This window comes from Eumetopias jubatus, unplaced genomic scaffold (genome assembly GCF_037043125.1).
Source record: "Eumetopias jubatus isolate StellerSeaLion01/CBP00866 unplaced genomic scaffold, mEumJub1_p1.0 scaffold_12, whole genome shotgun sequence".
In the NCBI taxonomy this organism is placed as follows: Eukaryota; Metazoa; Chordata; class Mammalia; order Carnivora; family Otariidae; genus Eumetopias; species Eumetopias jubatus.
Window position 1 is genome coordinate 55319088 of NW_028274818.1, and position 26715 is coordinate 55345802.

Sequence of the window (26715 nt, forward strand, 5' to 3'; positions counted from 1 at the left end):
TCACGGCTCCCCGCTTTGTACCTTGAAACCAACCGCCTGCGATATTCTGTTTGTAGAGATCCAGATCTTCTTACAACTCAGGCTGGTTTCATGGGTGCTCAGAGTGGTCTGGTAGCTATCCAGCTCAATTCCGGGGACTAGTTGAAATGGGGTCCCCTACTGCTCCACCATCTTTCCTCTCCCCTTCTCTGTACATTTTGGCAGGAGCAGGACCCAGCATAGCTTTCTCAGCTTCTGTGGTTTGGCAAAGCAATCAAAAGTGGCTTGTGCTTTCTCAGACCTGCCTCCTCTGCTTCTCTCTCCCACTTATTTTTTTTATTTTTTATTTTTTTACTTGAGTATAGTTGCCTTTTTTTTTTTTTTGGTAAGGGGAGTTATTAGAAGTTTTTAAACACAAGAGTGTCATAATGAGAGCTGGCTTTTCAAAGGATTTGTTTGTTGGTGTTAGGGTGTCTGTAAGGATTGCCGTGTTGGAGGAGGGACTGGGCGTGCAGGGATGTGGGTAGAATTAGGTACAGGTGCTTTGGGTCAGAGGGATTTAAACTTGAAGGCTGGCTCTACGATCTGCAAGTGGCACAACTTCAGACAGGCTCCTTAGCTTCTGTAAGCCTCAGTTTCCTCATCTACAGACAAGGGTGCTGGCAGGACCCACTCCAGTGGCTTCTTTTGATGACTGAGGCCATGCACTAAAGCATTTAGTGAAATGCTTGGCACAGAGGAAGCCCCAATAAATATGAATTATTTCTACAATTATTATTAGTAGGACAGTGGGGTAGCCTTTGAGTACAGACCTGCTGAGGGTAGTGGCGGTTAACAAGGAAAGGAAGGAGTGAATGGGAGATCTTCACAAGGAGAAAGGACAGGATTTTCTCACCGATGGGACTAGGTAAGACACAGATGTCTCCTGTAGCTCTTGTTGGATGACTGGGAAAATGACAAAAATAGTAAGTCAGAGAAGTTGGTCTTGGAGGAAAAATGACATTTGGGATTTGCAGTAAAATTTATAAACACGAAAAATACTTTAAAAATCTGTTATTTGGGGATGCCTGGGTAGCTCTGCCTTCAGACCAGGTCATGATCCCAGGGTCCTGGGCTTGAGTCCCGCATCTGGCTCCCTGCTCAGCAGGAAGCCTGCTTCTCCCTCTGCCTGCCACTCCCCCTGCTTGTGCTCTCTCTCTGACAAATAAATAAATAAAATCTTTAAAAAAAATAAAAATCTGTTTTTTGTATGTGTGTGTGCTTTAGGCATATTTATTTCTTTCATCATTTATCACTGTTTGCCTGAGGCATGCATCTTAAGATAAAGCTTTTCATTAAGTAATATGAAAAATGGTACCTTTTTTGCCAGGTGGCTGGCCTCCACAGCAATGTCTGTGCCCGAATTTCCCATTCCAATCACAAGGACTCTCTTGTCCTTAAATATATCTGAATGTTTATATTGCCGGCTATGAAAGTACTGGCCTTTAAAGGTATTTATACCTATAGAAAAAGAAAGTCAAATAAAGAATTTTATAGGATCAGTGAATGAAACATAAATATTGTTCCATTAATATCCTTTTGATGGATTATTTTGGTTATTTTTTAATAGCATACTCTAAGAAAAATCCAAAATATCAATACATGGCTTTATAAGACCCAGAAATTAGTGAGTGATTATTTAATGGAGGTACTTACTCTATTTCACTAGATAATCTAGGCCTCTAGGTTTATTTACTGCCAAGTTGAAATATTGTGGCATAAAGACTTGTTAAGCAAAAGTGTAAGGAGTCATTACCATTTAAAAGTTGATAGAAATCAATGGGACAGTAATATTCTACTTACTAATATTTGACTATATTAGTGCTTTTCACAAGCAAGGAACAAGAGCAGAGAAGTTAAAGGAAACTTGGAGTCAAGTGCCTCCACTGTACTCAGCCAACTTTTTTTGGCATCTATGTGCTTGGCACTGTGCTCGTTGATATTAGGGAAATAAGATAAATAAAATGTGGTTCTTATTCAAAAAGATCCATGTGGGTTGGGGAAGTTCAGTGATAGTTTTCCTTGGTGACTGACTATAACTCAGGTTGAGTTTGCTGAGTCAGCAAGGGTTGGCTCTGAGAAAAAGGGATTATGTTAGTTTTACTGGGTTTAGATCTACTGTTCTAACTAGAAAGGATAGCTCAGGCAGTTGATGCCAAATTTCTCACTGAAACATTAAATGTGAATGGAGAGTGTTGAAAAATACTCTCAAGGTTGCATTAACACTATCAATCAAAAGTAACACACACTATACAAAGAACCTATTTTTTCCAGAAAAAAGTGATAAGACATTTAGATTCTCAGGGGATAGATATGGATGCTTGTGGCAAGTAGCCTTGTCAAGATCTGGTAGCTCTTTAGTTCACCTTGAATCATTAGATATCTGATATGAATCTCTGTTAAAACCCACCATAATCCAGAGCCTTTAAAATTTAACAATGATGCAACCAAGTTCAAATATTAATTCAGCCAGGACCCAGTATGGATCAGAGAATGGCTGAGGAGGGAGAGCTAAACAAGCTTAAGGAGAATCATAGAATCATTATCCCTGGATGTTAAATTACCTTAGATTTGCTTAGAACAGGCTCTTTTGGATCACAAATGAGCAAAAATGAGACTGTGGCTGAGTCTTCTATCAGACTAATATTTTCTCCTCTTATGTCCCAAGAAGACAGAGTAAACACTTTTATTCGGTGAATGTGGTTGTGTTAGTAAACACACTAGAATGTGTATATCTGAATAAATAGAAGTAGTTATCTTGGGAAGTTATACAGTTATTTTATGATACCTGTTATTTTTACTAAGACTTTTTGGAACATCTTTGGAATTGCCTCCAGAGCAATGTGCCTCCAGATACATGTTTTTAAATGTTTTCAATGAATTTGAATTTTTGTAACGGTTAACAATGACCCCAGTGGGGGCGCCTGGGTGGCTCAGTTGTTAAGCGTCTGCCTTTGGCTCAGGTCATGACCTGGGGTCCTGGGATCAAGCCTCGCACTGGGCTCCCTGCTTAGTGGGAAGCCTGCTTCTCCCTCTCCCACTCCCCCTGACTGTGTTTCCTCTCTCACTGTCTCTCTCTCTCTGTCAAATAAATAAATAAAAATCTTTAAAAAACAAAACAAAACAAAATAATGACCCCAGGGTGTATGTACTATGTACTAAGCAAGTCTGTTGTGAGGCAGAGAGGGAGTTGGTGAGATTTGGAGGACTCCTTTTCGAATCTGAAGTCACAGAACTTTAGAGCTCAAAGGCTTCTTTTTTTTTTTTAAAGATTTTATTTATTTATTTATTTGAGAGAGAGAAACAGCATGAGAGGGGAGAGGGCCAGAGGGAGAAGCAGGGTCCCCGCTGAGCCGGGAGCCTGATGTGGGACTCGATCCCAGGACTCCGGGATCATGACTTGAGCCGAAGGCAGTCGCTTAACCAACTGAGCCACCCAAGTGCCCAGAGCTCAAAGGCTTCTTAATGATTAACTAGCCAGGGATTTCAAATAGCCAATTGGTAGTGGCTGGTAAGATTGGTATTGGGAGGGCGCCTGGGTCTCTCAGTTGGTTAACTGTCTGCCTTTGGCTCAGGTCATGATCCCAGGGTCCTGGGATCAAGCCCCCATGATCCCCGCATGAAACTCCCTGTTCAGTGGGGAGTCTGCTTCTCCCTCTCCCTCTGCCCCTCCCCCCACTCATGTGTGCTCTCTCTCAAATAAATAAATAAAAAAACAAATAAAATCTTAAAAAAAAAAAGACAAAAAAAAAAAGACTGCAAGTCCCATAGAGCTCCGTTTGCTTGATTTGTGATGTACACTGTTGGGTAAGGTGGTCCAAGCCCCTCATATTTGGCAAAAGACCAGAGGCTTAGAAAGGTTAAGTGGAAGACCCGAGATTGTATAGCTTATTGACCATGTGGCCTAGAATCTGTACCTCCTGCTCTCAAGCCCATCCTATTCAAACTGAGGACATTGGTTTAGTTGCTTTCCAGGTACACTTTATCCTAATTTGACCTGAATTGAATGACATGTGGAGGGCAGAGCCAGCACCATTGGATGTACATGAGTTCATCATAAAATGAGTATTGGTATCACTTGCAGGTTCTATGTAGACTGTGATTCTGCCACTGGACTCCTATAATCTCTTTTTGTTCCTTCCATACAGGCTACTGTTGTCTTATCCACCTCTGTATTTTTAGCACTTTGTGGGTGCCAAATAAATTCAGTGTACTCTCTATGTCAGGGAAACTTCGGGATTCTTGGAGTGATCCTGTACCAGGCACTCCTTCCTGGGAGTTTGGAGTAGTTTTCCTGCTCAGGGATTTTCTCTGTGGTTAAGAGCTGAGAAAGGATTGGGTTGTCTTGTGGGGTGGTGAAAGTTCACTGTTGAACTGTTCAAGCAGAGGCTCCAGAGCCTCTCTCAGGGATGTTGGAGAATAGTTCCTTGTATCAGGAAGAAGACTGGACTTGGTGCTTTTGATTCAATGACTTTAGTCAAGGGCAGTTTTCAGGATGTGCTTTATCCTGACTTGACCTGTCTTGAGTAAGCTCTGGGGGCATTGGAGGTATGTGAGTTTATTGTAAGATAAGCCTTGAGATCCCTCCAGGTCATATTTAGAAGATGAAGAGAAAAATTTCCTAAAGATTTAAATTTTTGAAAACTTACTGCACATAAAAATAAACAAAACCATTGCCTCTTCTAGTCCCTCTGCACTGTCATCCAATGGAAATTTGACATAGATTAACAGGAATCATGGTTGCAAAAACCAGATAAGGAAGCTGAGACTCAAGGATGACTTAACTTGGGTCCCAAGATTCTTCTCCCTGTTAACTACTGACCTAGTGACAAATACCTCTGATCTAGCTAAACCTCTACAGAACAAACAAACAAAAATCACATCATTTTTTCTTTATTCATTGATTGACCTTTGTGGCCTCTAAACTCAGCTTTGGTTGTGTGCTACTGCTGAGGCTAACTGCTTGAGTAAGTATCCCGTGACTTAGAAGACTTTCTGAGTGATACCCATCACTTACGGAGGGACATTGAACCTTAGTGAAGCATAAAATTGCTTGCTAGTTATTTATTCTACCTTTTGGCACTTATTAGTTGTTTGAAACAAATGAAAGCCGAAAGTTGGCCAGAGAGTGCTGGTTAGAAAAGAATCCCTGTTACCTCACAACTTTAACTATTTAATGGAGGAACCATAGAAATGCATTCCCAGATCAAGCCAGTAACAAGATGGCTCACTTGAGACAAATTAAGATCAGTTTCAGAAAATGCTGTACCTGGAAAAGAGTCCAGTGGCAAATATGGGTTAGTAAGGAAACCAGTGCAGACCATGACAGCATCAAAGATGGCAGACTCTTGCTTTCCTTCATGCTGAGTGACCACCTCCCATTGGCTGGTGACAGTAAAATCTGGGCATTTTGTTACTTTGCAGACTTTAGTCTGAAAAAAGAATTATAGTCACAATTAGGTGTTGTCAAGTTTCTAGTAAGGGCTTGCTGTCCAATGTATCAGTTGACATTTCAAATGCTTTAGTGCACGGACTAACCATAATTAATAAGCATAAATTTAGAAATTGAATCGAGTTATCAGATTAACTATAATTTTCTGGATGAAAATATTCTAAGCTTAGAGTTTAGAATGGTGGGGTATTTAAGAGAAGTGATGAGATCCAAAAAGTTTGAGTGATTTGCTCAAATTCTCACAGTAAGTGATGGAACCAAGAACCATGGTCTTCGGATGTCTTTTTCATTATTTCTGTTATGTATATCTCTCCTAGAGTTATGCTTTAGTAGAGACATGGGCAATATAAATTGAAAATATAAATTTGGATCTTATGAAAGGTCTTATAGAATATGTTGCTAAAACTTTCCCAGATCCCGAGAATGATTGGGAAATTCTAACTTTATGGCCTGAATGTTCTGGGAGGAGCCCAAATTTCAGTCTATTTTATGTTTTAATTGAGTGCATATAAGTTTATAGGTGTGAGGTTCTGATTCAGAAAATATGTAAAATAAATTTACAAGTCAAATTTAAAAGCATAAATGCTCCACTGGCCAAGAGATTTTGCTGCCTTTCTTTTTCAGTTCTCAGAGAAGACAGGCATTTCAAGTCTTTCCTAATGGGTTCACTATTTGTTTTATAATATTTGAAGCACTTGTTGGATTACAACATTTGTATTAGGAACTCTTCCTTTTTTAAATATAAGTTTTCAGGGCGCCTGGGTGGCTCAGTTGGTTAAGCAACTGCCTTCGGCTCAGGTCATGATCCTGGAGTCCCGGGATTGTGTCCCACATCGGGCTCCCTGCTCGGCAGGGAGTCTGCTTCTCCCTCTGACCCTCCTCCCTCTCATGCTCTCTGTCTCTCATTCTCTCTCTTGCAAATAAATAAAAAAATCTTAAAAAAATCTTAAAAAAATATGTTTTCAGTTAATTAAAAATTAATTGATTTCAAAATAGAGTTACTTTTATCTTTTTTTAAGATTTTATTTATTTATTCATGAGCGAGAGAGAGAGAGAGAGGCAGAGAGAGAAGTAGGCTCCCAAGGAGCAGGGAGCCCAATGTGGGACTCGATCCCAGGACCCTGGGATCATGACCTGAGCCGAAGGCAGACGCTTAACCATCTGAGCCACCCAGGCACCCAGAGTTTACTTTTATCTTAAAAATAACTGTTTGTAATTAAAAATTTGGAATGCACAGAGAAGAAAGAAATTTCTTATGTGTGTACCTTCTTAAAACTTTGGTGAACATCTAGCCTTAAACTTTTTTTTTTTCAATTATTTTAAAATAGACTTGGGGCAGCATGTAAGTAAAGGAAATGCTTCAGATTCAGGAACTCTGATGCATTAAAAAATATTTCTGTGGATCATATACCTCCACTATGGTAGTGTTTCATTTTTACTGTGTCCCTTGCAAAATAAGGAAGTGGAGTAAAATATTCTTTGGAAAACTGCAATACTTACAGTTTGATTGAAATATAATTGGCATACAACACTGTATAAGTTTAAAGTATATTATGTAATGATCTGATAAATATATATACTGCAAAATAATTCCAACAAACAATAAGTTTAGTTCACATCCATCACCTCACATAGTTATAATTCTTTTTCTTGTGATAAGAACTTTTAAGATTTACTCTCTTAGCAATTTTCAAATATACAATTCAATACAGTTAACTATATTCAGCATGCTGTACATTATATCCCCACAACTGATTTATCTTATAACTGGAAGTCTGTACCTTTTGACCATCTTAACCCATATACCCCAACTCCCACCCTTCACCTCTGGCAACCACCAATCTGTTCTCTTTCTATGAGTTTGGTGTTTTTAGATTTCATATACAAGTGAGATCATACAGTATTTGTCTGACTTATTTCACTTAGTATAATACTCTAAAGGTTGTTGCAGATGGCAGGATTTCCTTCTTTTTTATGGCTAAACAACATTCTAGTGTGTGTGTATGTGTATGCCACATTTTCCTTATTCATGTATCGATTGATGGACACTAGGGTTGTATCCATTTCTTGACTATTATAAATAATGCCACAATGAACACAGGGGTGCAGATATCTCTTCAAGGTAGTGGTTACATTTTGGTCAGTACTTTTAAGGTTGTGAATATGAATCTTATTTACTACTAGCTTTGGTCATTTATGTTGCTTTCAATTCCCTGGGAGTTCCTTACCATCCCCATCTGTATCAAGGAGAGGGGGAGATAAGAGAAGGAAAACACATGGATTTTCATGCTTCTTGGAGAGGAAAAGAAGGGGAAAAAAGAGAGTATATTCATTTGCCTCTGTCCTTCTACCTTCTTCCTATCTCTGTTCTTGGAAATGGGTAGGGAGGTGGGTAAGGCCTATGAAAAGAACAATATTTAAAGATTTTTCTATTCCCAAGGATATCTAGAAAAGATTTCCTTCAAATAGTGAGGTTCTTTTGTGTATGGGCCATTGCACATGTTTATTCCTATAAAGGGATACTCAAGAAGAGAGGATCTAGGTACTGGTGGAAGTCATCAATGTTCCAATGCAATTTGTCCCAAGCTGAGATTGTGGTTTGATATTTTCAGGTCCCTTTGGGTACTTGGATGAACTTATTACTAACTAAAAATGTATACATGTGAATCCTTACAGAAAGTATCCACCTCTACCTCCAGATTTACTTAGGGTGGGTGTGAGTACAAGGGGAAAAGGAATCCAGCCAGGTGTCACCAATCTTGCCAGTTCATGATCTCATGTACAGAGCCAAGGGCTAGGCTATTGAGAGAAATAGGAAACAGGTAGGCAATACTTTCTGACTACTGACTGATGTTTTGTGTCTTACCTTGAATTGAATGCATTCCAGAAGGTTGAACCAGTTTGCATACATTTTGAGATATTCCAGGAATTGAGAATTTGGCACATAGTTTGGATAATCTTCTGGGAATGGAAAGTCTGAGTAACAAGACATCTCCTTGCAGCTGTTGGAAACCACAGACTTATAGAGGCTGGCTCTGCCTTCTTCAACATGTTCCTGTACAAACAGTGTTCGCACATGAGTGTGTATGCATTTGTGCCTGTGTGCACACATACATGAAAATGGATGTTAATTTTTAGACATTTCAAACATTGACAGAGATTGAAGTTACCCTTTCTAATGGGATTTGTTATCCTGCACTTGAGGTAGGGTGAACACTGAACACTGAATTTTATGATCTGGATTGCAATTTCATTCATTACATGTGAACAAATAAACCCAGGATGAATTCACCTTTCCAGATTCACATGGCATTATGGCAAAATACAGGAAAATAGGGAAATAGACCAGAGCCAGGAAGTAGTGTCTGGATGATGGACAATTGCTAGGTAGTTTGGTTTCACAGGGTGTTGTTGAAAGGATTATGGAGAAGGGGGTTCAGATTATGAAGGATTTTGTGTCTAAGGTTAAGGAATTTGGATTTTATAGGAAGGTGATGGCAGTGTTCTGAATGTTTTAATGTGGAAGTGATTCCTGTTATATTTTGGAAAGCTAATTCCTGTTCTACAAAAGATGAATGACAGAAGTCTGGAAAAGAAGGAAGGAGGCTGGTGAAGAGCCTAAAACACAAATCCACTCTAGCCATCACTGAAGGCAGCCTGAGCAGAGGCATTGGCAGTTGAAAGAGAGAAGTGGAAATTGAGGCAGCAGAATGACAGAAGGCACAGGATGGTGGAGTGGTTTGGATTTAGGACTTGGGAAAAGAAGCAGGTCAAAGGTTTCTAGACTGGATAACTGTGCACACACATGATGAAAGACTCATTTCCCACCCCCAGTTTTCACCTGAATAAATGGCAAATATTAGCATCTCAGACAGCTCCCACTGGGTTGAATAATAATAAGTTTTGGTATATGTAGTCGTTAACATACACTGCCTCTGTCTTTTGGATGTATTATGAAGGATGCTCTGAGTTTAATGGGAAGGCAGGCTTTAGTATTTTAATATTTAATATTTAATATTATTAACCATTGATTATGTATAGTTCTTTTTTTTAACCTGTGAAACAATAATTATTTTATTTGTGTGAACAAGTGGAAAGATGAACATAAACTTCACATGTAGAGGAGGGCTCACTTTGTTCCTTCAAATGATGTGACTCTAGATCTGCATGAAATGTGTAGTGATTACAGGGAATAAAATTATAAACTTATCTTTGTGGTTTCAATTAATGCTGCCAATCTCATCAACTAAGGAGTTCACTGTATCTTGCTTGTCTGCGGCCCCACCTCTGACAGTCTCATTTGTCCAGAATAAATTTAGAAAACTGGAATCTAAAGGTTTCTGAGAAAGATGACTATTTAAATCCTGACATTTTATTCTGCCGGGAGATCTAAAGCAGTGTTACTCAAAGACGTAGTTGGCTAAGCAATATGGAGCTGAATAGATCATTAGCACTCTATGACAAGATAAGTACAGAAATTGAGAGTAAGCATCTGGAAACTTTACAGAGATAATTCAACATTGCTCAATATCCAAGCATGTGGACTCCTATATGTTGAATGAGACTCAGATCAGTCTCAGTTTTATCTGATCCCTGTGAGAAATGCTGTGGTCATTGGGTTGTATACAAGACGTGGGCAGTGGGACTACATTAGTGATGTTTTGTGTTTTGTTTTTTTTGTTTTTAATGTTTATAGCAGCTTTATTCATAACTGCTAAAAGTTGGGTGTGAATGAATAAACAAACTGAGTAACATAGAGGCAATGGGCTATTTAGCGCTAAGAAGAGGTGGGATATTAAGCCATGAAAAGGTGGAATCTTAAATGCATATTGTTGTGAAATTAGTCAATTTGAAAAGGCTACTGTATGATTCCAAATGTATGACATTCTCGAAAAGGCAAAGCTGCAGAGTGGTCAGGAGTTGGAGGGAAGAGAGTGTTGAATAGATGGAACATGAAAATTTTAGAGCAGGGAAGCTATTTTGAAGACACTATAATGGTGGAAGTGGGTGGCCATTATATACTTGTCAAGGCCCACAGACTATACAAGTGAACCCTGTTGTAAACTATGGGCTTTGGGTGGTAATGATAAGTCAATGTAGGTTCAACAACTGTACCACTCTGGTGCAGGCTGTTGACAGTAACGGAAGGGGCTGGAGCAGTATTTCAGAACTCAGTAGTACTTTCTGCTCAATTTTTCTTAAAAGTTAAAACTTAAAAAAATCTATTAATTAAAGCAGAACTAAATTATAATCTATAGAACCAAATACTTGAAGCAGGAGTAGTAGTCATTTCTTGGCAAATGTCCAGTACAAAATCCAGACATTCACATCTGTACTCAAGGTATCAAACAACAATGAAGCTGGTTAGGACAGAGCGCAGCAATCAATCGCTGGGATGCAAGTCAGTGGTAGCTGTGGGCTCTCCACACAGCTTATTAAGCTCTCCTTATAAAGATATGGCCCATCCAAAGGAAACGTTGGGCTGTTCAAATGAGGTCGCTTTTCCTTCCCCAGTGCAATTAATCTTTTCATTATCTTCTTATTTCTCTTAGCACATTCAGGACATAACATATTGTCTTCTAGGCCTGGGGATGGGAACGCACAGGCAGGTAACAGGAAGAGAGAGATCATCCTCTTGGGAGTGTCAGGCACCCAGGCCTGACCTGCATGAAACTGCAGGTGAACCCAGCCTTGTGTGTCTGCCAAGAGAGGTCTGCCATGGACAACACACCACCGGACACCAGAGACTTGCAGCAGAAAGGTCTCAACAGAAGCAGGAATGGAACGTGAATTCACAGACTTGGATTGACTGGCTTTTGCAGCAATTCTTGACCATGCTGCCAACGTGCCTTCCTGTGCTGAAGTTACCACCTCGACGGTATTAATCCCTTCCTCTCTCTCACTCTTCTTACAACTTTTCCAAAGCCTTGCTTTCTTGGCCAGCATCTTGCCTTTCCTCGAACATCACTGCAATTTAGCTTCTGGTGATGTTTCAGGAATATTCTGGTTTATTTCAGGGTAAGCATATTTCTGGAGCCTCAGATAAACCTCTATTTTCCGGCCATCGGTACTCAAATTCAATTGTTGGCACCAGTTCCGCAAAGTGTCCCAACGTACTTTATTAAATGGAGGCAAACTGGTTGGCAAGGGAAGGATTGGTGTATTACAACAACTATGTTTTGGGCAAAACTTGAATTGTTCATTTATTTGAGGATGACAAACTTTATCGCTTGACCCAGGCGTCTTCAGGCTGACTTCTGAAGTTGAAGAAACACTTGCTTCCATTTGATGTTCTTCATTAGGTTCCTCATTAAATGGAACCAATGTGAGAATCACACTCTCTTCCTCTAATGCCTCCCCTGAGAAATTCTGCTCATTGTTCTTGTAAGTCAAGTGCACCATTTCCAGGAACAGTCAGAGGAAGGCAAAGCTAGTAGCAATCTTAGGACATCTGCCCTTCACTCTTTTTCACCTCTACATTAGTGATGTTTTAAGGTTAGTTTGAAAACTGTTATCCGAAAATGCATACAATTTATCATTTTCTTTCATCGAAAGATAACTGATATTGGAGCATCTGGGTGGCTCAGTCAGTTAAGTGTCTGACTTGGGCTTAGATTATGACTTAGATCAGGGCTTATAACATGTAGATGCTGATCTCAGGGTCCTGGGATCGAGACCGAGGCTGGGCTCACTGCTCAGCAGTGAGTCTGCTTGTCTCTCTCCCTCTGCCCCTCCCCCATTCATGCAAGTGAATACCCGTGCTCTCTCTCTCTCTCAAATAAATAAAATCTTAAAGAAAGATAACTGATTTTTAGTTATAACCTTAAAGAATAAACTATCAACACTGGCCACTGATAAAAGGTTGAAGATAAGTTTTGAAAATACAACACAATTTGCTTCATTTTGGATAGCAGTTACAAGAATGTCCTGGGCACGCCCCCTGGGTGGCTCAGTCGGTTAAGCCCTCTGACTCTTGATTTCAGCTCAGGTCATGATCTCAGGGTTGTGGGATTGAGCCCCATGTCAGGCTCTGTGCTCAGCGTGGAGTCTGTTTGAGATTCTCTCTCCCTCTGTTTCTGCCCCTCATCCTGCTCTTCCTGTCTCTCTCTCAAAATAAATTAAAAAAAGAATGTCCTGAACTTTCTGAGATCACTTTAAAATTTCTTCTTCCATTCCAATCAACATACTTTTGTGAACAGTGTTTCTCTCTTTATGTGTGCTATTAGGCAAAACTTAGAAACAGTTTAGATATACACTATTCCTTGCGAAGAGCATGGTCTTCCCTCCAATCCAGATGAGATAAAATAAAAAACAAGAAGCCAGCTTAATGATCACATTAAAAACTTTAACTATTAATATGTCCAATGCATAGTAAAAGTGTGCCTACAGGTGTTTCAAATGGAGACAGTTTCACACACAATGTTTTATTTAGTTGAAAGTTGCAAGTGTAATAGTGATTTTCTATATTAATTGCATATATATACACTTTCAAAGAAAAATGGGTCCACTTTTTGGAATTATTTTATTTGTATGTTCACTTAATGACATTTGCTGAATTTTATTTTATGTCTTTTGACTCCATTGACTTTTGAATTTATATTTTGACATTTTTCTCCGTTTCATTTTCATTGTTTTCATAGTTCGTTTTTACTATATCTTATAAATGTAATTGTATATACTTGATTGGAAATTAAACAACAGAACAAAAACTGAATCCTCTCCACAGTTTGAGAAGCACAGCTCTCTAGTCAGTGCTCCTTAATCTTGTTAAGAATCACCTGGGGAATCTTATAACATGTAGATGCTGATTCATTAGGTCTGCTTGAGCCTGAGATTTTTTTTTTTAAGATTTATTTATTTATTTGAGAGAGAGAGAGAGAGACTCGTGAGAGCAGGAGGAGGGAGGGGCAGGGGGGGAGGAGGAGGGAGAAGCAGACTGTACTGAGCTCGGACCCCATGTGCAGGGCTGGATCTCACAACCCTGAGATCTTTACCTGAGCTGAAACTAAGAGTTGGATGCTCAACCAACTGAGCCACCCACGTGCCTCAAGCCTGAGATTCTGTATTTCTAACAAATTCCCCTGCAGATGCTGTTGGGCCACAGACCATATTTTGAGTAACAAGGTTTTAGAGCAGTCCTACCCAACAGGAATGTATTGGAACATGCACACTTTAAAGTTTTCTGGTAGTCATATTTAAAAAAGTAAAAAGAACCAGGTGAAATTAATTTTAACAGTATACTTTATTTTTTTAAATTTTTTATTGTTATGTTAATCACCATATATTACATCATTAGTTTTTGATGTAGTGTTCCATGATTCATTGTTTGTGCATAACACCCAGTGCTCCATGCAGAATGAGCCCTCTTTAATACCCATCACCAGGCTAACCCATCCCCCTACCCTCCTCCCCTCTAGAACCCTCAGTTTGTTTTTCAGAGTCCATCGTCTCTCATGGTTCGTCTCCCCCTCTGACTTACTCCCCTTCATTCTTCCCCTCCTGCTATCTTCTTTTTCTTTTTTCTTAACATATGTTGCATTATTTGTTTCAGAAGTACAGATCTGTGATTCAATAGTCTTGCACAATTCACAGCACTCACCATAGCACATACCCTCCCCAATGTCTATCACCCAGCCACCCCATCCCTCCCACCCCCCACCACTCCAGCAACACTCAGTTTGTTTCCTGAGATTAAGAATTGCTCCTATCAGCGAGGTCATATGATACATGTCTTTCTCTGATTGACTTATTTCACTCAGCATAACACCCTCCAGTTCCATCCACGTCATTGCAAATGGCAAGATCTCATTCCTTTGATGGCTGCATAATATTCCATTGTGTACATATACCACCTCTTCTTTATCCATTTATCTGTAGGTGGACATCTTGGCTCTTTCCACAGTTTGGCTATTGTGGACATTGCTGCTATAAACATCGGGGTGCACGTACCCCTTCGGATCCCTACATTTGTATCTTTGGGGTAAATACCCAGTAGTGCAATTGCTGGATCGTATGGTAACTCTATTTTCCACTGTTTGAGGAACCTCCATACTGTTTTCCAGAGTGGTTGCACCAGCTTGCATTCCCACCAACAGTGTAGGAGGGTTCCCCTTTCTCCACATCCCCGCCAACATCTGTCGTTTCCTGACTTGTTAATTTTAGCCATTCTGACTGGTGTGAGGTGGTATCTCATTGAGATTTTGATTTGGATTTCCCTGATGGTGAGCAATGTTGAGCACTTTTTCATGTGTCTCTTGGCCATTTGGATGTCTTCTTTGGAAAAATGTCTGTTCATGTCTTCTGCCCATTTCTTGATCGGATTATTTGTTCTTTGGGTGTTGAGTTTGATAAGTTCTTTATAGATTTTGGATACTAGGCCTTTATCTGATATATCATTTGCAAAGATCTTCTCCCATTCTGTCGGTTGTCTTTTGGTTTTGTGGACTGTTTCTTTTGCTGTGCAAAAGCTTTTTATCTTGATGAAATCCCAATAGTTCATTTTTGCCCTTGCTTCCCTTGCCTTTGGCGATGTTTCTAGGAAGAAGTTGCTGCGGCTGAGGTCGAAGAGGTTGCTACCTGTGTTCTCCTTTAGGATTTTGATGGACTCCTCTCTCACGTTTAGGTCTTTCAACCATTTGGAGTCTATTTTTGTGTGTGGTGTAAGGAAATGGTCCAGTTTCATTCTTCTGCATGTGGCTGTCCAATTTTCCCAACACCATTTGTTGAAGACACTGTCTTTTTTCCATTGGACATTCTTTCCTGCTTTGTCAAAGATAAGTTGACCATAAGTTGAGGGTCCATTTCTGGGCTCTCGATTCTGTTCCATTGATCTATGTGTTTGTTTTTGTGCCAGTCCCATACTGTCTTGATGATGACAGCTTTGTAATAGAGCTGGAAGTCCGGAATTGTGATGCCACCAGCTTTGCTTTTCTTTTTCAAGATTCCTCTGGCTATTCGGGGTCTCTTCTGGTTCCATACAAATTTTAGGATTCTTTGTTCGATTTCTTTGAAAAAAGTGGATGGTATTTTGATGGGGATTGCATTGAATGTGTAGATTGCTCTAGGTAGCATTGACATATTCACAATATTGGTTCTCCCAATCCATGAGCTTGGAAAGTTTTTCCATTTCTTTGTGTCTTCTTCAATTTCTTTCATGAGTATTTTATAGTTTTCAGAGTACAGATCCTTTGCCTCTTTGGTTAGATTTGTTCCTGGTATCTTATGGTTTTGAATGCAATTGTAAATGGGATTGACTCCTTGATTTGTCTCTCTTCTGTCTTGTTGTTGGTGTATAGGAATGCCACTGATTTCTGTGCATTGATTTTATATCCTGCTACTTTACTGAATTCCTGTATGAGTTCTAGCAGTTTTGGGGTGGAGTCTTTTGGGTTTTCCACATACAGTATCATATCATCTGCAAAGAGTGAGAGTTTGACTTCCTCTTTGCCGATTTGGATGCCTTTGATTTTTTTTTGTTGTCTGATTGCTGTGGCTAGGACTTCTAATACTATGTTGAATAGCATTGGTGATAGTGGACATCCCTGCCGCATTCCTGACCTTAGGGGAAAAGCTCTCAGCTTTTCCCCATTGAGAATGATATTCGCTGTAGGTTTTTCATAGATGGCTTTTATGATATTGAGGTATGTACCCTCTATCCCTATACTCTGAAGAGTTTTGATCAAGAAAGGATGCTGGACTTTGTCAAATGCTTTTTCTGCATCTATTGAGAGGATCCTATGATTCTTGTTCTTTCTTTTGTTAATGTATTGTATCACGTTGATTGATATGTGGATGTTGAACCATCCTTGCAGCCCAGGGATTAATCCCACTTGGTCGTGGTGAATAATCCTTTTAATGTACTGTTGGATCCTATTGGCTAGTTTTTTGGTGAGAATGTTTGCATCCATGTTCATCAAGGATATTGGTCTGTAATTCTCCTTTTTGATGGGGTCTTTGTCTGGTTTGGGGATCAAGGTAATGGTGGCCTAATAAAACGAGTTTGGAAGCTTTCCTTCCATTTCTATTTTTTGGAACAGTTTCAGGAGACTAGGTATTAATTCTTCTTTAAATGTCTGATAGAATTCCCCTGGGAAGCCATCTGGCCCTGGGCTTTTGTTTCTTGGGAGATTTTTGATGACCGCTTCAATTTCCTTAGTGGTTATAGGTCTGTTCAGGTTTTCTATTTCTTCCTGGTTCAATTTTGGTAGTTGATACATCTCTAGGAATGCACCCATTTCTTCCAGGTTATCTAAGTTGCTGGTATAGAGTTGCTCATAATATATTCTTATAATTGTTTGTATTTCTTTGGTGTTGGTTGTGATCTCTCTTCTTTCATTCATGATTTTGTTCAGTTGGGTCATTTCTCTTTTCTTTTTGATAAGTCTGGCCAGGGGTTTATCAATCTTGTTAATTCCAAAGAACCAGCTCCTAGTTTCGTTGATCTGTTCTACTGTTCCTTTGGTTTCTAGTTCATTGATTTCTGCTCTGATCTTTATTATTTCTCTTCTCCTGCTGGGTTTAGGCTTTATTTGCTCTTCTTTCTCCAGCTCCTTTAGGTGTAGGGTTAGGTTGTGTATTTGAGACCTTTCTTGTTTCTTGAGAAAGGCTTGTATTGCTATATACTTTCCTCTCAGGACTGCCTTTGCTGTATCCCAAAGATTTTGAACAGTTGTGTTTTCATTTTCATATGTTTCCATGAATTTTTTAATTCTTCTTCAATTTCCTGGTTGACCCATTCATTCTTTAGTAGGATGCTCTTTAGTCTCCATGTATTTGAGTTCTTTCTGACTTTCCTTTTGTGATTGAGTTCTAGTTTCAAAGCATTATGGTCTGAAAATATGCAGGGAATAATCCCAATCTTTTTGTACCGGTTGACACCTGATTTGTGACCTAGGATGTGATCAATTCTGGAGAATGTTCCATGGGCATTAGAGAAGAATGTGTATTCCGTTGCTTTGGGATGGAATGTTCTGAATATGTCTGTGAAGTCCATTTGGTCCAGTGTGTCATTTAAAGTCTTTATTTCCTTGTTGATCTTTTGCTTAGATGATCTGTCCATTTCAGTCAGGGGGGTGTTAAAGTCCCCCACAATTATTGTATTGTTGTCAATGTGTTTCTTCGCTTTTGTTATTAGTTGCCTTATATAATTGGCTGCTCCCATGTTAGGGGCATAGATATTTACAATTGTTAGATCTCCTTGTTGGATAGACCCTTTAAGTAGGATATAGTGTCCTTCCTCATCTCTTATTACAGTCTTTGTTTTAAAATCTAATTTGTCTGATATAAGGATTGCCACCCCAGCTTTCTTTTGGTGTCCATTAGCATGGTAAATTGTTTTCTACCCCCTCACTTTCAATCTGGGGATGTCTTTGGGTCTAAAATGAGTCTCTTGCAGACAGCATATCGATGGGTCTTGTTTTTTAATCCAATCTGATAGCCTGTGTGTTTTGATTGGGGCATTTAGCCCATTTACATTCAGGATAACTATTGAAAGGTATGAATTTAGTGCCATTGTATGGCCTGTAAGATTATTGTTACTGTATATTGTCTGTGTTCTTTTCTGATCTATGCTGCTTTTAGGCTCTGTCTTTGCTTAGAGGACCCCTTTCAATATTTCTTGGAGGACTGGTTTCGTGTTTACAAATTCCTTTAGTTTTTGTTTGTTCTGGAAGCTTTTTATGTCTCCTTCTCTTTTCAATGATAGCCTAGCTGGATATAGTATTCTTGGCTGCATATTTTTCTCGTTTAGTGCTCTGAAGATATCTTGCCAGTCCTTTCTGGCCTGCGAGGCCTCTGTGGATAGGTCTGTTGCCAATCTAATATTTCTACCATTGTAGATTACATATCTCTTCTCCCGAGCTGCTTTCAGGATTTTCTCTTTGTCTCTGAGACTCGTAAGTTTTCCTATTAGATGTCCGGGTGTTGACCTATTATTATTGATTTTGAGAGGGGTTCTCTGTGCCTCCTGGATTTTGATGCCTGTTTCCTTCCTCACATTAGGGAAGTTCTCTGCTATTATTTGCTCCAATATACCTTCTGCCCCTCTCTCTCTTTCTTCTTCTTCTGGGATCCCAATTATTCTAATGTTGTTTCGTCTTATCGTATCACTTATCTCTCGAATTCTGCCCTCGTGATCCTGTAGTTGTTTATCTCTCTTTTTCTCAGTCTCTTTATTTTCCATCATTTGGTCTTCTATATCACTGATTCTCTCTTCTGCCTCATTTATCCTAGCAGTTAGTGCCCCCATTTTTGATTGCACCTCATCAATATCCTTTTTGATTTCGACTTGGTTAGATTTTAGTTTTTATTTCTCCAGAAAGGGTTTCTCTAATAACTTCCATGCTTTTTTCAAGCCCAGCCAGTATCTTTAAAGTCATGATTTTGAACTCTAGTTCCGACATCGTACTAATGTCCGTATTGAGTAGGTCCCTGGCAGACGGTACTACCTCTTGTTTTTTTGTTGAGGTGATTTTTTTTGTCTTGTCTTTTTGTCCAGAGGAGAATAGATGGATGAGAGAACAAAATGCTAACAGGGTAACAATATCCCCAGAAAATGTACTCTAAACAAATCAGAAAAGTCCTGAAATCAGGGGAAAAGAAAGGAAAAGAAAGAAAAAAGAAAGAGAAAAAAAAAGGAAAAGGAAAAGATAAAAACAAACAATGGAACAAAACAAAAAAAACAGAATATGATCAAATATGATCAGGCTGGTGCATAGATCAGTGCCACACACTAGATTTTGGGTGTTGTTTGGTCTGTTAGAAGAAAGTGCCTCCCAAAATTTTAAAGAAAGACTTATATATGTACAAAATAAGGTTTGATATGATGAAGGGATTGAATATGACTGTAAAGATGAAAATTATTAAAAATTTATAAAAGGAATTGAGAAGAAGTTGTTTGAAAAAAGAAAGAAGAGGATTAAAAAAAAAAGAAAGAAAGAACAAAAAAGGGGAGAGAATGTGATCAAGCAGGAAACTAGAACAATGCCATACACCAGAGATTTATGGTATATTTTGATCTGTTAGAAGAAAGTGTATCTGAAAATTTTAAAGAGAGAACAACTTATATATATATATGCCAAAAATAAGGGTAACTACTATGAAGGGATAGAATATGACTCTAAAAATGAAAAATAAAAATGTTTTTTTAAAAAAAGGGATTGATAAGATGTTGGTTGAAAAAGGGAAAAAGAAAAATTAAAAAAAAAGACAAAAAAATTAACTTTGAAAGACTAAAGAATCATGGTAAACAAGCCATGAATTCTATGTGCACTATTCCCCTAGCGCTGGAGTTCTGCCCTTCTCATTGATCGGTAAACTTGGTCTTGGCTGGCTGTTCTTGCTGATATTCTGGGGGAGGGGTCTGTTGCTGTGTTTCCCAAATGTCTTTGCCAGAGGCGGAATTGCCCCGCTCTTGTGGGGTCCGGGCTAAGTAATCTGCTTGGGTTTGTTCTCAGGAGCTTTTGTTCCCTGAAAGCTTTCCGTACAGCTTTGGAGGACAAGAGTGAAAACGGCGGCCTCCCAATCTCTGCCCTGGAGAAGCCAAGAACTTGGGCCCCAACTCCTCAGTGCGCCCCCGGAGAAAAGCAGTCAATCACTCTTTTCTCCCTGGTCTCCGGCCGCACTCCGTGCTCACCCGGCCTGTGACCGAGCGTTTCTATCTCTGGCACCTGACCCCGTGTGGAGTGTCCAAACTCAGCAGATCCCTGCGGTGCGCTCCTGCCCCGCTCCTCCCAGGGGCGGAAGGGGAGTCTCCCCGGCTCTGCCACTTGTTGGGTCCCTGCTGGAGGACCAGTGGCCCGACTGTCACCGATCACAGTCTATGGCAACCCCGAGCTGAAAGCCCACGCCTTGGCTCCGTCTCTGCAGCCGGCTTCCCTGCTCTGATACCTGGGAGCTCTGCCGCACTCAGTCACCCCCGGTCTTTCTGTGACCCCGAGGGTCCTGAGACCACACTGTCCCGTGAGGGTTCCACCCCCCTCTTAGCCACTGGAGCGACGTCCCTCAGCAGAGCCGACTTCTAAAAGTTCCAATTTTGTGCTCCGCGGCTCTATCACTCGCCAGAAGTGGCCGACAGAGGCCCCCTCCCCCGCCGTCTATCCTCCCGAATATCTCCTCGGATTCACTTCTCCACACGTCCTACCTTCTAGAAAGTGGTCGCTTTTCTGTTCAGAGAGTTGTTGCTACTCTTTTCTTCGATCTCCTGTGGAGTTTGTAGGTGTTCAGAATGGTTTGATCCCTATCCAGCTGAATTCCTGAGACCAGACGAAATCCAGGTCTCCTACTCCTCCTCCATCTTGCTCCGCCCCCCATTTTTTTTTTTTTTTTTTTAGAGAAAGAGAGCATGAATGTGGGAGGGGAAGAGGGGGAGGGAGAGAGAATCTCAAGCTGGCCCCACGTGCAGCGCAGAGCCTGATGCGGAGCTCCATCTCAGAACACTGAGATCATGACCTGAGCTGAAACCAAGAGTCGGATGCTTAAGCAACTTAAACACCCAGGTGTCCCTTCCCTTCCTCATTTTAACAATAAATGTAAAATGATAATAAAAGTTACTCCTAAATAGAGACATTCTCTCTATACAGGATGATCATACCTCTTGTTCTCCAAGAGCAATTGTTTCCTTCTTTTCCTGCTCCTTTGTGCAGCCAGAATCTTGCTGGAGGACAGTGCCCAGTTCTCAGATCTACAACCCATACTAGCTGTGGATGCTCAGAAGTGATGTGAGGAACCCCCAAGAGGATGGGGGCCTCTCAGGTGTACCCCCTTGAGACATAATAGGAATTCAATAAATGTTTGTTGAATATGTGAATAAGAGGAAACCTACCAAGACTACTGTTTTAGAAATAGCCTTTTAAAGAAAGACTGGAAGAATTAGGTTTACTAAGCCTAAATAAGAATTAACTGAGAAATTTCTTCAGTGATTTAAGGAGTAAAGTGTTACACATCTTCATTGCCCTCATTGAATATAAAAATATGTGGTACATAAGGCACATAGTTGTGGCTCAATAAATGCTTGTTGAAGAAATGAAAGGATGCATGTGCAGAAGAAAAGACCTTGATGCACATAAGGAGGAACATCATTCCAGGGAGGGTTATTAGGTCCTGGACTATGTTTCAGGGTTGTGAAGAATGAAGCTGAATGTGTTCTTACCAGTAGAGTGTAATTCCCTCCAGACGACCTCAGTGTGGTTCTACAGGAAGATCATCTCCTAAGATCCCTTCCTATACTAAGATTCTCTAAGAGGAATATTAATTTTGAGTGATGGGCAATTCCTCACATTTTATTTCTTCAATATTACTTTATAATTGAGGTAATCAACCTGTGGTAACACTACAGGTTACTACTCAAGAGCCTAAGAAAGTTGACTGTAAAATAGACTTTCCATATATACCCTCAGCCCCCCACTTGAGTTAGTGGACAGAAGTCGGCTCTTTACCAATGTAACCCTTCTCTTTTTAAAGATTGCCACCACCTCTCCCACCCCAATGAATGATGGCTTTTCTTTTCCATTGCAACCTTTGTCTGTTTCCTCTTTGCTTAAGGCTGTGGTAGCTGGAAGAGAGAGAGTCAAATTGAGTGCAGTGGTTAATAATCTCTGTAATCTTTGGCACGTCTCCCTATTTGGAAACAGAAGCGGTCTTCATATGTGTTTTCTTAGGTTTCTACAGATCACTTGTCCAGTTTTGCATGTTGGCCCCTGCTACCCGGAATAGGCTCTATGGATCCCTCTGTGGGTTTCTGGTAAGTACAGCCCTTGCTAGGGAAGACAATTTAATGTGTAGGTTTTGAGTTGGCCACCTGCTTTGAGTGCAGAGATACCTCTAACCAAGCCTATGTGTGTGTGTGCACGTGCACATGCGTGTGTGTGTGTGTGTGTACATGCTGAGATAGCAGGAGGATGGGATGTCTCTAGAAAGACTTGGAGGTTCATAGCATGTTAGAGCTGGAAGGCCCCTTTAAGGTCACCTAGTTTAGGGATTTTCTCTCAGGTGTTGGAGGAATCTCAAGGTGGTCCAGTTGTCTCAGGAGGCCGCTGGGTCAAGAAAGGGCTGTTGCATGAAGGTGGGGTGGTTTTTCTTCCTTCCCAATCCCCTAGCTTTTATCTATTTTTCAAACTGGTTCCACATCCTCATTTAATAAATGAAGCAATGGGGCTGGAATGACTTGTTAATTGGGCTGCTGCTGGGTTACCCTCTTTGCCATCCTTTTGATGTCCTGTCATGGGCTTCACAATAAGTGTTCACCACCATCTCTATTTTTCTTACTTCTCCATACCACCTCCACTCCTTTTTCACCCTCCACAGATGCTGCATTTTCCCGAAAGCATCCTGGCCTCTGACATGTGCGCTCCTGCATCTTCCTATCCCTCTACCTCAACGTGTCTCTTCGTGTTCACTTTTCCTTCCCCTCCAGTGTCTGAGGAGGTTGCATCTTTCCCCCTTTTCCCAGGCAAACCAACTCCACTTCTTCGCTTTTCTGCCAGGATCTTGTCCCAATGTGGCCTCAGGTATTCAGTAGTTTTCCCACTGTCCAGATATTCTCTCCTTACCTGTAAACATGTTTGGGTCTTCCTATCATGCAAACAAAACCAAGAGAACAACAAGAAGGCATCTTCATTCTGTTCCTCATTATCGACTGCTTTCTAAATTGTGTAGGAATCCCTTGCCAGAATATTCAACCACCCTTGTCTCCTCACATTATTTACCTTACCTGCGCCACTTACACCAATAAGCTATTTTTATTTTCCAAGCATGCCTGGTACCTTTTCTTTACTGGTTCCCCCTCCATAATCTCCCACTCAATCTCATGTGCCTGTTGAAATCCTTCCAAGTCCATCACACACCATCTCTCCCACGAAAACTTCCCTGACTTCCTTCCAGTGCAGGATATAATACTGACCTCATTTAAATGCCCATAGAACTGTTTCTGGCTTGTAGGATCCTACGTTTTTTCCCTTTACCCTGGCAGCAACCTGAGGGTAGGATGCATCCTTCTCATTTTTGTGTCCCCCATGGTGCTTGTGCATAGGCATTTAACCTGCCCTAGTCACATAGTCAGGTAGGCGCAGCTGGATCTAGACACATTTCTTTTGATTTTTAAATCAGTGATTTTACGTATTAATAATTAAGTGTCTGTGACCTGTATAAGGTGCATTTTTGTCCAGTATCCCCAGGTCTCTGGACTCACTTTTGCTTTGACTGAAATTACTTTAACCAAATAAGTCTGCTAATTACCCTGCTAACTGGGAAGTTTCATCTTGCCAGCTAAATCCCAACTCTGATAGATTAGTCCCATTTGTCTTGAGTATGGGTTAAGAGGGATTCTGAGGCTCATCAGGGGAAGGGCATCATGCTGGATTAGCAACATCTTCCAGTGGGGCACAGGAGGGGAGGTTTTACCGCATGGGTGTTAGGTTTCTGCTATCCTAATGGAATGTATGCACTTTGAAACATGGGAACAGATGTGCTCTCTCACCTAGTGCCCTTGGGGAGGTTTCTATGTATTGATGGTCACATTTGGTGGTGAGACATATTTCAAAATACATAGTTCTTTCTGTGAGCCAAGCTGGCCTATGCTAGGAGAACTGCAGCTAACCAGTTAGTCACTTTCTGGAGCTTTGCTCACCGAGTTAGAAAATACTTTATTCCAGTTCCAAATTCCACCCTTCTACAGTTAGAGGAATGCCATGTCTTTCTACTAGCCCCTTATTGGCTCTGAGGTCCAGATATCTGACACATTGCTCCTTTTCACTATTCTTGAGAACTTTCTCGTCAGCATGTTTAAAGCTCATGGGAAATGTTCTTGCCCTCTTAAGAAGGAGGGGAAGTAAGGGGTTTGGGAGCTCTGATGCAAATGCTTCCCTGGCCAGCTATGGAAGTCAGGGTTTCAGTGGCCCCAGCAGCGCCCCCGTGACCTCCTTCGGCCCAGGCCAGTGAAGGCTGGGCTTTGTTGTCCCCTCTTCTCCTTCCTCACCCATTCTCCTCTCCAGGTTGGACTGTAACCCTACTGAGGTTTGAGGATATTACTTTCTGTTGCTCAGGGAACAAAAAAGGCTCTAAACACACATTCTTTACTTCTGATTGTATTTTTGGCCGAGATTGGGATTGTCTGGATTTAAGACCTTGCAGTTAGAACTCATCCTACACCGAGCCCTGTGTTGTTTCACCTCAGATGGAGCAGGACAGGGAAAAGAAGCAGGTACAAGAGGCTCAGTGGTGCTGGCAGAGGCCGACATTCCTGCACTGCTGGGTTCCTGCCTTTGCCCCAAACCCTGTGGTCTCTGGCCTTGCTTCAGACCCCTTGGATCCGTTCCTGCTCCCCTTGTTCTGGGCTTGCTTGGCTTGTCCCAGCCACTTCATTCTTGGCCACTCTTTGGGGGCATCTTTCTTCCTCTTGGCCCCAGATAAAGTTTGTAGGGTGGCTCATGCACTCCCCACCCCCAGCTCAGGCTGCCATTGCTCAGGGCAATGTCATTAGCCCTCCTGGCTCCCTGTTCAGCAGATGCTTCTAACCCCTTCTCCCCTGGGGCAATCAGCATTGTGGGAGAAATTCAACCTCTTTTCACATCCAGTGAGCCTTTTCCAATAGACACTTCGCACAGCTGCAGAGACCCCTATTTTCGGTGAATCTCCACAGGCCCCCGAGTTCGTTGCTCCTCTCGAAGCATGTGGGTTCCAGTCCTTCCTCCAGGCAGCACTTGATGGAGGCTAGGCCGCTGACCCCAGTTCCCACAATTGCAACTTGCTTAGCCATGTTCCCCTGTGTGGGGAAAGCAAAGCAGAGCTTTTTATTCGTAAGTGAAAGCCCCACCCCATCCTTGGCTGCTCTAGCCAACCAGGAAAAAGAACTGGGCAGATTAAGGAATTTGCTCCACTTGAATCCTCTGTAGCTGTCCTCTGGTGTTGCGAATGTGAGAAATGTTTAGGTTGCTGCTTTAACCCTGTGCTTGGTGAGCTCCCACCCCATTGGAGCTGCCGTCCAATGTTAGTACAGTTGCTGCTGAGACTGTAACCTTGGAGAGTTTTGCATTCTGGACTGCACGGCTGCCTCCAGCCTCGCTTCACGGACGGCAGAATGGCACAGAGTCATGCACCAGAAAGAATCACCTTGTCAAACACGTTTTTTAAATAAATACATGAAAGCAGAGCTCAGATTGGTATGGTGACACGGCACAGGGCCACACAGCAGTGGTGGAGTGGAGCTGGGACTAGGAGCCAAGGCACGGTGGCCACTGCAGGTGCTGCTACAGCAAATGCTTCCCCGGGGTGAGTCCCAGCCCCCTGGCATGGCCTGGGGCCCCAGTACATTCTTTACTTCTGATTGTATTCTGCTGTCATCTTCCTCCCACCTGCGGCCAGTGGACAGCCACCAGTGGAAGAGAGAGGCTGCCACCCGAGAGGTACTGTGTGGACAGTCCTCCCACCCCTTCCCATCAGATACTGATCCACTCCAGGGAGCATGTTCCTGTCCTTTACAGGCACAGATGGAGGATCATCTGCCCCCAGGCCATGTAAGAATCCCGAGAGGCAATATGGTATATTGGTTAAGCAACCAGGCTCTGGCAGATCGCCCAGGTTAAAGCTCAGCTCTGTCAGTTACTGCTGTGTCATTTCAGGCAAGTTAGTTAACCCCTCCATGTATCGTAAAAATGGAGAAAATGGTGGTAGTTTCCTTACAGTGTTTGGTGAGAATCAAGTGAGTCAACACATGTCAGTTGACTTAGAGCTATTCTTAGCACATAGCAAATGCTCAATAAATATAAGCTATTATATGATTACTATAAAAACATTCCCCCAAATTGGTATCCTCTCCAGCCTTTGCCATCAGTGAGCCTCTGCTTTTATAATTCCTATACATTTTGGTCAATACACACACGTTTAACACTAAATCATGCGATTTTAGATGTTGTTCCCTAATGCATTTTTGTGACAGTTTTATCTCCTCAAATTAGTGAGTTTTGAAAGTACACGAGTCACATAGTAGATGCTACTTTCTTGTTTCGCAGATGAGTTCTTGCCACAAAACTGGATGTACATCTTTTGCTTTTTAGGATTGGGAATCTGAGTGAGCTCAACTCTAGGGATGTCACCTGCTTGCTCTCTGCTATGGCCCCTCTGGCCAGGGAAGCCCTGGGAACATAATACAACAGGTGCTCAATAAATAGCTCTTTTTAAAAATTAACATGTAATGTATTATTTGTTTCAGGGGTACAGGTCTGTGATTTATCAGTCTTACATAATTCACAGTG

The 26715-nt window shown here is 41.3% G+C and overlaps 1 protein-coding gene and 1 pseudogene across 1 annotated transcript; both read right to left on the reverse strand.

Annotated features, from left to right (window-relative positions):
• Positions 1-25220, reverse strand: LOC114223970 (flavin-containing monooxygenase 1). The gene is made up of 5 exons (XM_028123010.2): positions 25085-25220; positions 8337-8521; positions 5288-5450; positions 1337-1479; positions 1-66 (listed from the first exon to the last, which is right to left on the reverse strand). Exons 1-5 carry the CDS (start codon positions 25218-25220, stop codon positions 1-3), a joined length of 693 nt encoding a protein of 230 aa, XP_027978811.2.
• On the reverse strand, positions 10835-11872 carry LOC114223963 (developmental pluripotency-associated protein 2 pseudogene; annotated as a pseudogene).
• Positions 25221-26715: the final 1495 nt, after the last annotated feature.